The sequence below is a fragment of the Equus quagga genome, chromosome 18, assembly GCF_021613505.1.
Source record: "Equus quagga isolate Etosha38 chromosome 18, UCLA_HA_Equagga_1.0, whole genome shotgun sequence".
Taxonomy (NCBI): domain Eukaryota; kingdom Metazoa; phylum Chordata; class Mammalia; order Perissodactyla; family Equidae; genus Equus; species Equus quagga.
The window spans coordinates 14,244,306-14,257,111 of record NC_060284.1 but is presented as its reverse complement, the minus strand read 5'-3'; the positions used below and the strand labels follow the sequence as shown (position 1 = coordinate 14,257,111).

General features: G+C 43.4%; 1 protein-coding gene across 1 annotated transcript in view; it reads right to left on the bottom strand.

Moving 5' to 3' along the window:
* AK5 (adenylate kinase 5) overlaps positions 1 to 7,816 on the bottom strand; it is a 223,464-nt gene extending 215,648 nt beyond the window's left edge. The window contains exons 1-2 of the mRNA XM_046645725.1: positions 7,743 to 7,816; positions 2,846 to 3,032 (exon numbers count right to left, since the gene is read on the bottom strand). Coding sequence (XP_046501681.1) covers positions 2,846 to 3,032; positions 7,743 to 7,802 — 247 coding nt within the window. The 5' untranslated portion in view covers positions 7,803 to 7,816. The remainder of the gene's footprint in view (positions 1 to 2,845; positions 3,033 to 7,742) is intronic.
* Positions 7,817 to 12,806: the final 4,990 nt, after the last annotated feature.

The following is a 12,806-nucleotide window of genomic DNA, read 5'->3' as shown; positions in this document are numbered from 1 at the left end:
CTGTTCTCTGTTCCCTGGTACACTCGATCTCCTCCAGCCTTCTCTCCATAACACCTACTCAGCTTTCTATCTCCAAGGATTAGCCTATCACTTCTTCCAGGAAGCCTACCCTGAACCACAGCCTAGGTTGGATCCAACCCCCTGTTAACATGGTTATGGCACCTATAAAGTATGGCATTTCTTATGGCACCCATTGTGCTTCTAATTATATTTTTAATGGCTGACTTCATCGCTAGACTGTAAGCTCCATTCGGGCAGGTACCATGCGTGTTCTTTCTTGGTGGCTACATTCTCAGTCCTAAAAAAGTGTCTGAGACATTTTAGCGCTCAATAAGCGGTTATTTTATTGCCCAACTGACTCATTGACTGACTGTGGAAATAGGAAAAAGAGAAGGGAGTGCTGATTTTGAAGCAAATATGTTTTCCAGACAGCTATTCCAGAAGAGGAGGTCTATGGACATTTGGAGCTATGGAACTAGAACTCTTATTCATGAATAATTATTTGTTCAGTTTCATACATACGGCAGAAAAAAAAAATGGACATTCATCTCACATTTATGATAAAATACTCTAAAGAATGGTCAGCCAATAATTTATCCTTGTTTTTATCATATTTTTACTTAGGAAAGTAATTTGCTTAAATGATTAAAATGTTTTATTTCACAGAATAATTTTTCATGATAATTATATATTAGCATAGGTATGTCACTATTTCAGCAAAAATGCACGAATCATTTTTTATTTCTAGAAATAATCACAATGCTTTAAGTTACTGGGAAATTAGCAATTTTGTTGACTTTAACACTAACCTATTCCATAAGCTATAGGTAAAATCTTCACGAATGTTTAAAGCGTTTCATAAAATAAAATTTTCTTATCACAGGACAAGTCAGTTTAGAAACCATTTTATGTCTTTCAGCATACGTGCTAGATATACGACAGTGTGACACAATATTCTTGTCAACATGGTATGTGGAGAGGTTCTATTTGATGAGTAACTAAAAGGTCTCTGAGTGGGAATTCTAGTAGAGTGTTAGTAGATATGGAGACTGAAATTAACAAGCAATTTTAATTCTAATGAAAGTTAAACCTACAGTTTCCATTCTTGTTAGCTTATCCTTCTAGATTAGCAGTTCCAAACTGGTCATCTGTGAGCCCAATGTAGCCCTGTAGATGTGTTTTGTTCAACTCGACATTTTTCCAAAATTTGCACTTGACTGCCTTTAGACAATGACTGCTCTCTCTACTTCTGCTCACTAGTTTGACCACAGTCTCCACCATTCTCTATTACACACTTGGACTGTCTGCCTTGCCAAACCAAGTAACAGTATAAAATAGAAGCATTTGGATTTCATTTTGTTGTAAAACAGTCACTTTACATACCAAGTCTGAGACCAGTCTGAGAGCAGCTTTTTGGCTAAGTGAATGTCATATCCTCTTAGATTTAAATTTAAAAACATAAAAATATCTTAGACTAAATCCAGCAATACCTGAAATTTGTCAATACCTTAAGGTTTAGAAAGCAGTTCCCTATATTCATCTCAGTTGGTTTAACAAGGGCATGGGGCACGTATTTAACACTGAGCCAGATTCTAACAGTTTGATGTCACCCTGGGAAGTAAGTTAGCAAATTTGGGAAGGTGTATGAAGTCTTCAAGTCCATGAAAATATCATTTTCCTCACCAAAGCAGTAATTTATTCAGTGGTGTGCTGCAGAGGTGACTGGCTAAGGGTACTCTCTTGAGCTCCCAATCCTAAATCATCTAGTGACGACTCCTTCATGGACATCGAAAGATTCTTCTCCCTGGAGATGTTTCTAAGAAAATGTTGTCTCTACTTTCTCTCTCTGCTTGTGCTTCTTAAAAATTAACACACCATGGCTTGTCCCCACACCACATTCAAATAAAATCTAAGCGGGTCATGACTAAGTAAGATAAAACAAACTAAGATTTATTTTCCCCTTGTATTTATTGCAAATAGAATTGTCTCCACTTCAAATTCTGTCTGTATAGCTGAAACTTTTCAGGGTATAATTTTTGCGAATGGTTTACATTTTGAAAATATACGATCCTGGCCCGTGGGAAAGAATTAAGTTAGTTTCTCCTGATCAGAACTGATTCCATTTTTCACATATTACTATACTTCTCAATTTCATCTACAGCCTAAAGGGCTCATTGGCTGACACTGAACCACTAATTTTGATAACCACATATTTCAGAAAGCTGTAAGAATGGTCTAAATCTCCTCTAGCAAACTCCAGTTCTTAGTTCTAAACTATTCCTAAAACTGTTAAACAAGTTCACATCGTCTACTTCTTTTACAGCACCCAGTGCCTAATCCAACGTGTTGCATTCAGTAGCTGCTTAATAAATCCATGTTGAATTCACCAGCACAAACTTTACACACATTTAAGCAGATGCATTAATATGAACTCTGAATTTGGAAACATATCAATAAGTCAAATCTCTTCCCAGCTAATAAAAACACATTGACTTGTTATGTAATAACTATCAACTTTGTCTGTTACTACTCATTTGTCTGGAAAAGTTCTATGTGCAATTTTAAGAAAAATTCATAGTTTGCTAAGGTTTGAAAAATACTGAAGTCAGTAATAAAAAATTTCATTAAGCCTTTAGTGAAGTGCTGGACAATGGTATATAGTTATGTCTATCTTATCACGGAGGTGATTAGAATAAATAGCAGAGAGAGAGTAATCATGTTGCAGGGTCAAATATCCTTCCAGGTGTTTGGAAACCTTATAACTTAAATCACTGCCTCTAGTCTACATGGTATGTTTTAAAGAGAACTCTTCTAACTATAAACTATCATTCCACATATACATTACCATTTCTTAGAAAGGATCTCCGTGACTGTCCTCCATTGAGTGGAGGTAAGGTCTTCTTTTCCTGGCTGACAAATGTGTCCCATTTCACCTTGTCACAGCCGCCCAGTTCCTTTACTTTCTGTAAACAACTTTCCAAGTACTCGACTGGGTCTTCAGGCTTCGAACACATCAGTCCATTCAAAAGGCTCTGAAATACCACAACAAAATATGCCCACGTAAAATACATTTTAAAACCACCTTTGTTAAAAGAGTGTTTGTCTCATCTTTAAATTCTGGGTTGTTTGTGTTCTTTGCATTTTTCGTTTGTTTTTTTGCTAAGGAAGATTCGCCCTGAGCTAACATCTGTGCCAATCTTCCTCTATTTTGTATGTGGGTCGCTGCTGTAGCATGGCCTTTGATGAGTGGTGTAGATCTGTGCCTGGGAACCAAACCCAGACTGCTGAAGCAGAGCTCACTGAACTTAACCACTAGGCCATAGGGCTGGCGCCTGCATTTGTTTTTTAATAAACAATCAGAGTAGAAATGATGATCTCACTGAGTAATTAAGATAACCTCTTAAAGTCTTGGCCAATTAGTTTTCAGCTCAGCACTCTCTGCCTTTTAAACAATTCAGGCAACTATATAGTTTAAAATGGAAGAGTCCTGGGGCTGGCACGGTGGCACAGCGGTTAAGTTCGCACGTTCCGCTCCGGTGGCCTGGGGTTCGCTGGTTTGGATCCTGGGAGCAGACATGGCGCTACTTGTCAAGCCATGCTTTGCCAGGTGTCCCACAAATAAAGAAGAGGAAGATGGGCAAGGAGGTTAACTGAGGGCCAGTCTTCCTCAGCAAAGAGGAGGATTAGCAGCAGTTAGCTCAGGGCTAATCTTCCTCAAAATAAAATAAAATAAAATAAAATGGAGGAGCCCTATCAAAGAGAAATAATGTGCAGTGTGTAAAAATGCCCCAGTCATTATTTATCTCATTCCTACCCATCCTTAAATTTGCCAAGCCTCAGTTTCTTCATTTGTAAAATGGGAGTAATAATACCTACCTTAGAAGATTTCTCAAGGATTAAAAAATTTAATATTTGTAAAATACATATTAGGGTCCTGGCATATAGTAAATACTCAAGAAATGTTGTTCATGGTGTTAGTTAATACTATTATTACTATCAGGAAGTTTCACTGAGCACTCAGGTTGGCTTGTGGACCCCTTCTTCTGTGTCCCACGGTACCCAGAAAAAACCATCTTACCTCTCATTTATACTGAAACCATCAATTTATGTGCTGGTCTCCTCTTATAAACTGTAAACTCTTCAACAGCATAGTGTGGGCCTTATTTACTTTTCAATCCCCAGCCCCTGACACTTTCCCTGGCACATGGCAGGTGCATTTGGACTGTTTTCTAATTAGGAAAAAAATTCACTCAAAACATGAAGTCTGAGACAAAAAAAAGCCATCTGATATATAATAAGTCACCACAATATCCAGTGAGGTTACAGAGAAAAACCTGGTGTCCAATGTGTCACACGTACTAGTTTCTAAAAATGCTACAAATTTGGAAATGCTGACTCCTGGGAACTGGACTGACTGCAAAATATTTTCCTTTAGAGTATTTCATGGAAAAAGAATATGGGAAGATTATCACCAATATACATTATTAATGTGCAAAACACACACTCTTTGTGAGGCTGATATTTTTCCTAAATACAGTATTTTACTTTCAAATTATTCCTGTGCAGTTTGCTCAAAATGGTAGGCACTTCTTACTAGGTACATTTGTTCTCTGAATCCCTAAATAGGGTGGGTTAGTGTTCAATTGTAGAGGGAGTGGAAAAAGCTAACCTGGGCAACCACATCCAGTTTGTGTATCAAGATCTGTGCTATGCACACACACAGACATACACACAGCACTAAACTCCTCACGTTCCTCCCGTGTTAACATAGCTAGCCCTGTGGCAGGGCTTACTCTGCGTCTTTGTACGCCTTAGCTCACTCGATGCACGGTCAGCCCTATGTGGCATTATCATCTGCTGCCAATCCTCCTCTTTTTGCTGAGGAAGACTGGCCCTGAGCTAACATCTGTGCCCATCTTCCCCTACTTTATATGTGGGACGTCCGCCACAGCATGGCTTGACAATTGGTGCGCAGGTCCACACCCAGGACACAGGTCAGTAAACCCTGGGCCACTGACGTGGAACATGCAAACTTAACCGCTGTGCCACTAGGCTAGCCGGAGATCTTTTATTTTTTTTAACGTATTACTGCCTAAACAGAGTGAACATACTCAACGAAGATTTTTTTTACCAGAAAATATACATTTCCACTCTCCCTAAACAAGTCTGTCTCCCCAAACAGTACTAATTTTACAAGGGGGAAATGAGTTCCACTCCTTCATGGGTAATTTAAATCCTTTCTTCTAATAGTCAGCCACCATCAGGGATCCAAGATAACCAGTAGACATTTTTACTCAGTCTGAGTTAATCCTTTGAGAACTTGAAGAATCTAATTTGTTTTTCTCAGTATTCATATTAATTGCCAAATCTCTGTTCCAAGGTATACAGTAATACAAGATAAACATATATACCATACAGTTAGCTAGAGGTAAGTACTCATGACAAAAATAGGGAAAAGTGGTTTTTATTTTCAATATTTCATCTAAAAATGGAAACACATTTCAAACTTGAACCTGGCAGGGATATCCAATCTTGCCTCGGAGATGTCTCAAGTCAGGAAGAAATCTGAAAAGGTCAGTCAGAAACAGCTGTTTGACAGTACATAGATTCAATCATCAGTCACCTGGTCTATAATGGCATCCAACATCCACAGCTGGGGCCAACGTTCTGGGTTTGATAGATACCTAATTGCTAAACTTTGTACACCTAGAAACTTTGTAGACCTATTCTTTGGTTTTGAGGGAGAAAATTCAGTTTGGAAATGTAAAGCGTTTGGTTTTGCTGTCTACACTGGTCACATGGAGAACTGCCAGGCTTTCCTTCTCTCTTGCGCCAAACACAGCAGATTCTCCTTATTGGAAGGACGGAGCCTTTGGAGGCCACCTGCAGTCTGGTCCATCTTCTCATCGTCCAGGACTGCATTTAAGTACACTGTATTACTGCATTTCATGTAAGCAAGCTGACTTCCTTTTCTGGGTGTGCACGATTTTAAAATATCCCATTCACGTGCAAAAAACCCAACGCAAAGCAACACCTGAACAAAAATGCCTGCCATCACTTATTTGCATGCACGGTGTAGGTTTTCAGGAAGGAACTATGGAAATTCTCTGTAGTTCCCAAGCAGGAAAAACAGTACCCACGTTTATAAAGAAAAAAAGACATGCTAGTAGGCAGCACTTTGCACTCAGGTGACCTTCCTGCAGATGTTTCTAATTATTCTTTTAGAAGAGTAGGAAAGAAATTGATCCCAGTGGTAGGATTTATGACTAAAACCTTCAGCTCTTCATCTCCACGTTTACTTTTTGGAAATTTAAAAAAAAAAGAAAGAAAAATAAAAATTCAACAAGAATCCTTTGTCCTCCAAGACCTGTCCTTCCACACCACCTTCTGATTATTTGCAAGCACTAGTAATAGAGGAGCTAGATTGGGGTTTCACATACCAGGCTTGTGCTCAGTGGGCGGTTTACCTGGAAATCTTGGCTTCAAAGGGACCTAAAACGGTGGCTTACAGAGGGGAGAGAAAAATGAAGATCTGTAATTATAGCGGCCCATTTTAAAGATAATTTGGGAAAATAGGAACACAACGCTTTTTTCAAGTGGTTTTAAAATTCCTCGTAGCAGAACAAACCCCCAATCGGGAGAAAGAACAACTCATGACCTTTAGTTTACTCTATCAGTCTACAGTCTATCATCTTTCAGAAATGGGGGGGCAGGTTTGCAGTGAATGGATTTCCCCTTTAGGGCTCGTTCTATGACGGTTGGCTCACTTCCATTCTTTTTTTTTTTTTTTTTTTAACCTAAGCAAAAGCACAAAGGCTTCAGGAATGTTTTAAAATTAAAACATGGAGAGAAGGAACGGCAGCAAAACGATCCGCGACGGAGGCTGTGGTTTAGAACTAACCAAGGTTCCTCAGTTCACCCCTCAAGCCTCCTCTCCCACCTTCTCAAAGTCCCCCAACCCCGGGGTCCCTGGTGCAGATGAGGCTGTGATGCGGTCTGAAGAGGGAGCAACAGGAGTCACACACGCCTCCTGGCTCCCTCTCCGACCCTCTTTCTCCAGGTGGGTAGGAGAGGGCAGGCGAAAACCGCCGCGGGGAAGGCGAGCATAGAGAGCCATCCCTCCAAGGCGACAGGAAAACGTGCTCAGCAGTTCATTCACCGAAAGCGCAGAGCAGCGCTGGGCGCCTGCCACCTGGGGGGCAGCGCTGCACTTCACGGGTTTGGGTTTGTTTTTTGCATCTTCATCCCTCTCCTTCCTGCTCCCCCAGGGGGGGCTGCTTTCGTCTACACCTCCCCTACACCGCCCAAGTCCCGACCCTGGGCGCGCGGAGGGGCTAGGGCTCTCGACCCCTCGGTTTCTAATCCTCGCTGGCTCCTGGGCGCCAGCGTACCCCCTGGCCTGGCCCTCGCCCCCACAGAGCGCGGCCGGCCGCTGTCTGCAGCCCACCCTGGGTGTCCGCATCCGAGGGGCGCGCTTGGGGCAGCCTGCTTCCCGAACCCCGTTCGAAGACTGAAACTTGATCTACAAGATGCGGGCTTCTGAGCCCAGCCCTCTGACGAGGACCCCGGCAACCTGCAGGAACGGCAGCGACCCCCGGGCGAGAGCGCGCGCGAGCTTCCGCAAGCCCCTTCACTTCCCTGCCCCGCGTCTGCAAGGTGGGACGGGCGCGGCTTCCTCATCCCGAACCCAGGAGATGCCCTCCCCCGATCCTCCCGCCCCTCTGCCAGCTCTAGCACCCTACCTCGAAAAGCTGAGGGATTTCCCTCCGGGCCAGATAGTCCTTGGCATCGTTGGGGTTCATGGCTGTGCGGCGCGTGCCTGGGGGCGCAGGCGAGGAGGCTCCCGGGGGGCGGCGATCTGGGCTGGGGCTGGCCGGGTCGGCGCCGAGCAGAGGGGCAGCCCTGGCTCTCACGCGTAGACACTCCACGCTCAGCCCTGCCCGCCAGGCCAGGGCCCCCTCCGCCTCTGCCCGGGGGCTGTGGCCTCGGTGCTGGTCCCCGCGCCGGAGCTGCGGGCTCGCAGCAGCGGCTTCCCGGGCTCCTAGCAGCGCGGCTGCCGGGAGAGGGGCGGAGGGAGCGGAGGAGGCGGACGGCGCGGCGGCCGCCAGGCAGCAGCCCACCCGCCTCTCGGGCTCGGCGCGCCGCGCTCTGCGCCTCCCCGAGCCGGGGCTGCGGCGGCGGCCAGTCACGCTGCGCGGGCGGGCGCGGGGCGCGGGGCGCCGGGCGCGGGTGGGGACCGGCGCGCATGGGAGGCTGGCTGTCACACCCCCGTGTCACACCACCGCCGGGGCGCGGCGCTTCCCTGCGCTCGCCGACCGGGGGACGCAGCAACCTGGGACCAGGTGGCCAAAGGAACAGGAACCTGCGACATTTTCGCTTCTCCAGACCTTCTTCTACACACAGACACACACGGTTACTCATACGTCCCCAAGGAGCTCCCAGGAAGAAATCGAATTGTCCCAGAATTTATTCCTAAGGTTACCGATCTTTCATAACAAGGAGCTGGGAGTAAGGAGAAAAGGGGATTCGTGGTGTGGAATCCATTCCCTTAAAATAATTTTTGGAACTTGGGTATTTTTATCCTTCAGGAAAGTTTTGCTAGCTGGTTTCGATTTTTTTCCCTGTCAGTATCGCAAACCCTTACAGATTTCAATACAGGGCCTGAGAGGATTAGTAAGTAGTTAACTAGTTAATTATCTCCATACAGAGGAATGGGAACGTGGAAGAAAGAGGTTGGTGGTGAAGAGCTGGAGACAGCTGAAACTGGAAAGGTGCTTAGAAGGTGGGGTGGGTGCCATCATTAAGTGGGTCTGAGGAGTGTGCCAGCAGTGGACCATGGGCCATCAGAGCTTCCCTGGGTGAGTAAGGGCCAGCGCGCTAAGGCAGTGATGCATAAAGGATCTTCCTGTTACACACCATTGTCAAAGTGTACCCATCTTCTCCTAGCTCCCGAGATGACTCATTTCCCTGGTGAGGAAGTCTTTTTATGGCCTATTGAAAGTTGGTCCATGCCACCCGGAGAATATGCCCTCTCACTGTGTGCGAGACCTGACATCCTGGGAGGGTGTGTGAGAGGAAAGGAGGCTCCCGTAGGCACTGACATCTGGAGTCTGGCCTGGGAGGGAAGCAACACAACAGGGCTTCCAGAAACCAAAGTCTGAATGTCCATTTCAAGTCTGTCCTTGCAGATCTTTTCTTGGCTCTGTTTCCTGCCATACGAATAACTGCTACTCAAGCCTTAACTGTAGCAGCAGTTTTGTTTTACCCAAGGAAGGGAACCCAAGAATTAACTGAGTTTTGTAAAGTAAAGGAAGTTTTATGAGAGCTTATGAAACCATGTGTCATATGGTAGCCTGCAGTGAGGCAGGTGTTCCAGTTCCAGGGAAATTGGTTTCTGCCCTCGGAATACGCCACGTCACTTACAGTCCCAGCTTCTGACATTCTTTACCTTATTTAAGACAGGTTATGGCAATAATGAAGCATTGTCTTTTCTTGATGCAACAATGCTTGAAAAGTACCAGGCTCCGTGGCAGGAAGGCTTACTTTGTGAGCAGGCACAGCTGAGGTGGGGCACCTTTCTGCAGGACCTTTCAAGGTCACCCTTTACGGACAAGAATCTGGCAGCACACAGCTTGCTTCCTCTCCCCTGGGGAGGAAGGTATCCTCAATGGATATATAATTCTAAATGCACTTATTCATAGCCAGGCAAGGATGGCAACTTGCTTGTATAAAGAAAGCGGATAAGAAAGACTGCATTGCACTAAATATTCTAGATAATCGGAACAACACAGTAGCTGGGGATATGGCAAGTTTTCAGGTAGTCTTGTGCACGGACAATCGGTGTTTTTCAGTGTGTTCCAAATGTTTGAAAGAGGCAAGATGTTGCTAATTACTTTTGCAAAGGGAGTTGTGGTCTGGTAGGGGAGGGCTATATAAGGGAGGAATAATGCTTAAAAGCCAAGCTAATGGTTTAGAAGACAGGAGAGAGAAAGGGCAAGGAATGACAAATACATCCTTGCCGTGGGAAAGCTGGCTCATCATTTCCTGAGATGAAAGTCCAAGGACGGGTTTATAAAGGGTTCATGGCCTTTTGCCCTCTGTTGACTTGGGGATGCGTTCCTGCAAGCCGTAACAAATCAAGATGATTACTGCATGTCTGGTGTCTCCAGATAGGATCTCTCTGCTCCTGTGTTGGGAGAGTGTGCTGGGTTCTGAGGTGCAGCAGCGAATAAGACAGACGTGATCCCTGTGACGAAGGAACTTGCATTTTGCTGGAGAGTGCATGGAAGAAGTGCAGGTGGACAATAAACAGATAAAAATGTATAAACAGCATCAGATAGTGATAAATGAAGGGCCAGTAATTTAACCCCCCCCCACCAAGACATAAGCAAGAACATATCAGATGGCGATAAAAGTAATGATGAAAATCAAACAGGCTTAAGTGTTGATTTGAAGCAAGGGGGCAGAGTCCAGATTGTCTGCTGGAAGTGGCAGAGAAAGTTGGAATGGGAATAACCTTTGGGAGGATAACTAGAACTTTCCAAAGGTGCAGATATCCTTGAGGAGGAGGCTCTTGGTGGGAATGTTTCTCTTGGTGAGCCCTAAAGAGGGCTCCCTGCTGACACACAGACTGTGTCTGTCTCAGCAAAGGACCGAACCTTGTTCTGTTCCTATTACGCAAGCGTCAAAGAGTAGGGACCATTTGCCCCATCCACATGAAAAAGGCTCAAGGGCTCTGTACCCAGGACAGCACTTCCCAAACCCCACAGAGATGGCTGGAGCCTATGCTTAAACCCTTGTCCATTCCTAACAGATATTTATGCCATCTATAATTTAGATGGGGCCAGTTTAACTATAGAAAATTTTAATAATAAACTGCTAAATGTTTGTCAAGTTTCATTTCCTTGCCCCAGAAGAGGAGCCAGATGGGATCAGCCGTGGGCACTGGTGCAGTTGATGGTAATAATGTGATGACGTTTGGCCATAATATAAGGTAAAAATTTATTGTGTGTTTCTTATGAGTCAGGTATTGTGAAAGCACTTTATAAAGTCTATTACATAATAATACATGTCATATTTAATGTTCAAATCAACCTGTGAGATATGTATTATTCTCATCATATAATGGGATAACAGAGTCGAGAGCTTAATATCAAGGTTATACTAATACTTAGTGCCAGTCCAACTGCAAAACCCTATGTCTTCTCATCTCTTAGAACAGCATCGTAACACCTTTTGAGTCTACAAAAAGCCATTTTTTCTGAGGGTCCTTCGTTCTTCCTTTCCTATTTCCTTCCTTCCTTTCTTTTTTTTCAGCAGATGTTATTTTGTGTTTGGGGGAAATGTGTTATTTAAAACACAAGCACAACAACAAAACATGTAACAACAAATTTATGTCAGCAGATTTTCTAATTGTTCAAAGGGCTTTTCTATTTGAAAGTTTTTGCCTGGTTCAGAGGTCGAACAGACAACGCAACCTTCCTATTTATTGAATTCTTGAGTGTTGATTTTCTCTCGTTTAGCAAAAAGTCAATATCTTTCTCCTAATTATTCCATTTCCCTCATGAATTGACAACCTGCTAGGCCATTTGTATATGCTGGGCCATTTGTAAATATTTTGTTTACCCAGTAAAAAACTAAATATATAAGACCTTCCATATTGTGTCCTGATACCCATTGTCCTGATAAGTATGCCCTTTGCTTACATGTATTCTTTTCAGACGGTCTTTCTGAGGCTTTATCTTTTTTGTAGATGTGGAGTGTACACAGTGGTCTGTGAAACCTGGGCTCAATGCAGGCTGAAATAATGGCGTGTAACACAATTCTTTAGCTGAAGCAGAATTTCCATCTGCTCTATTTCTTTTCATCACCCTGGCTGAGCTGGTGAGCCAAACGCTTGGATTTTGGATCTCAGTGACCACTAGGAAGTCTAGGGTTAGAAGTAAGAGACTGAAAACTCTTTATCATGTCTGAAAGCATTAGGAAAATTTCCAAGTACGTAATAATATACATGCTAAGAAGAGCTATGATGTGGAAAACTGTCTATTTAAGTATCTTTTCATTAATTAATGCATTCATCGATCAAACAATTATGAAATAACCTTTTACATTCCAGACCTGTGTTCAGAGTTGGGGATACAAAGCAGAAGACTCAAGAGGTTCCCTCTCTAGTGGGAAGAGATGGACTTGTAATAATTAAGTACAGAGAAATGTAATAATATGCTTTAATAATATGATGGAAGTGGATATGTGGAGGCAGGTCGTTATGGTAGGGACACAGAGGTACATGACCCGTATAAATATGTATATGGTAAAAAAAAAAAAAGCAGAAAGTTTCAAAAATAGACTTTCTTCCAATGTTTCTTCATCGTGCTCAAAAAATTATTCCTTTTTTTAGCTGTTTTCCCTTCCAGCTTTTCCCCCAGATATATAGATTTTCAGAAACATCATCATAATTGTAATTACACACATTTCCATGCTGTACGTAGCCATCTTTTAAAATGCTTTGTAAGAGCTCGTTGAGAAGCTGTGACATGAGCAACTTAGCCATTTTCTCTCATGGCTGCACATTTTGGTTGCTTCCACTGTTATGCTACTATAAGCAATTCTGATATGAAGAGCTCTGTGCATATTTTTTCACATTTTTAATTATTCCTTAGAAAAATTTCCGAAAGTGGGATTACTGGGTAAAACGGAAAATGCGTTTTGTGGTTCTGGATTTATTTATCAAATTTCTAGAAAGGTCTAATCCATTTACAGTGCCATAAGCAGTATTTTCAGCGGGTGAGAGCTCCAGTTTCACTATA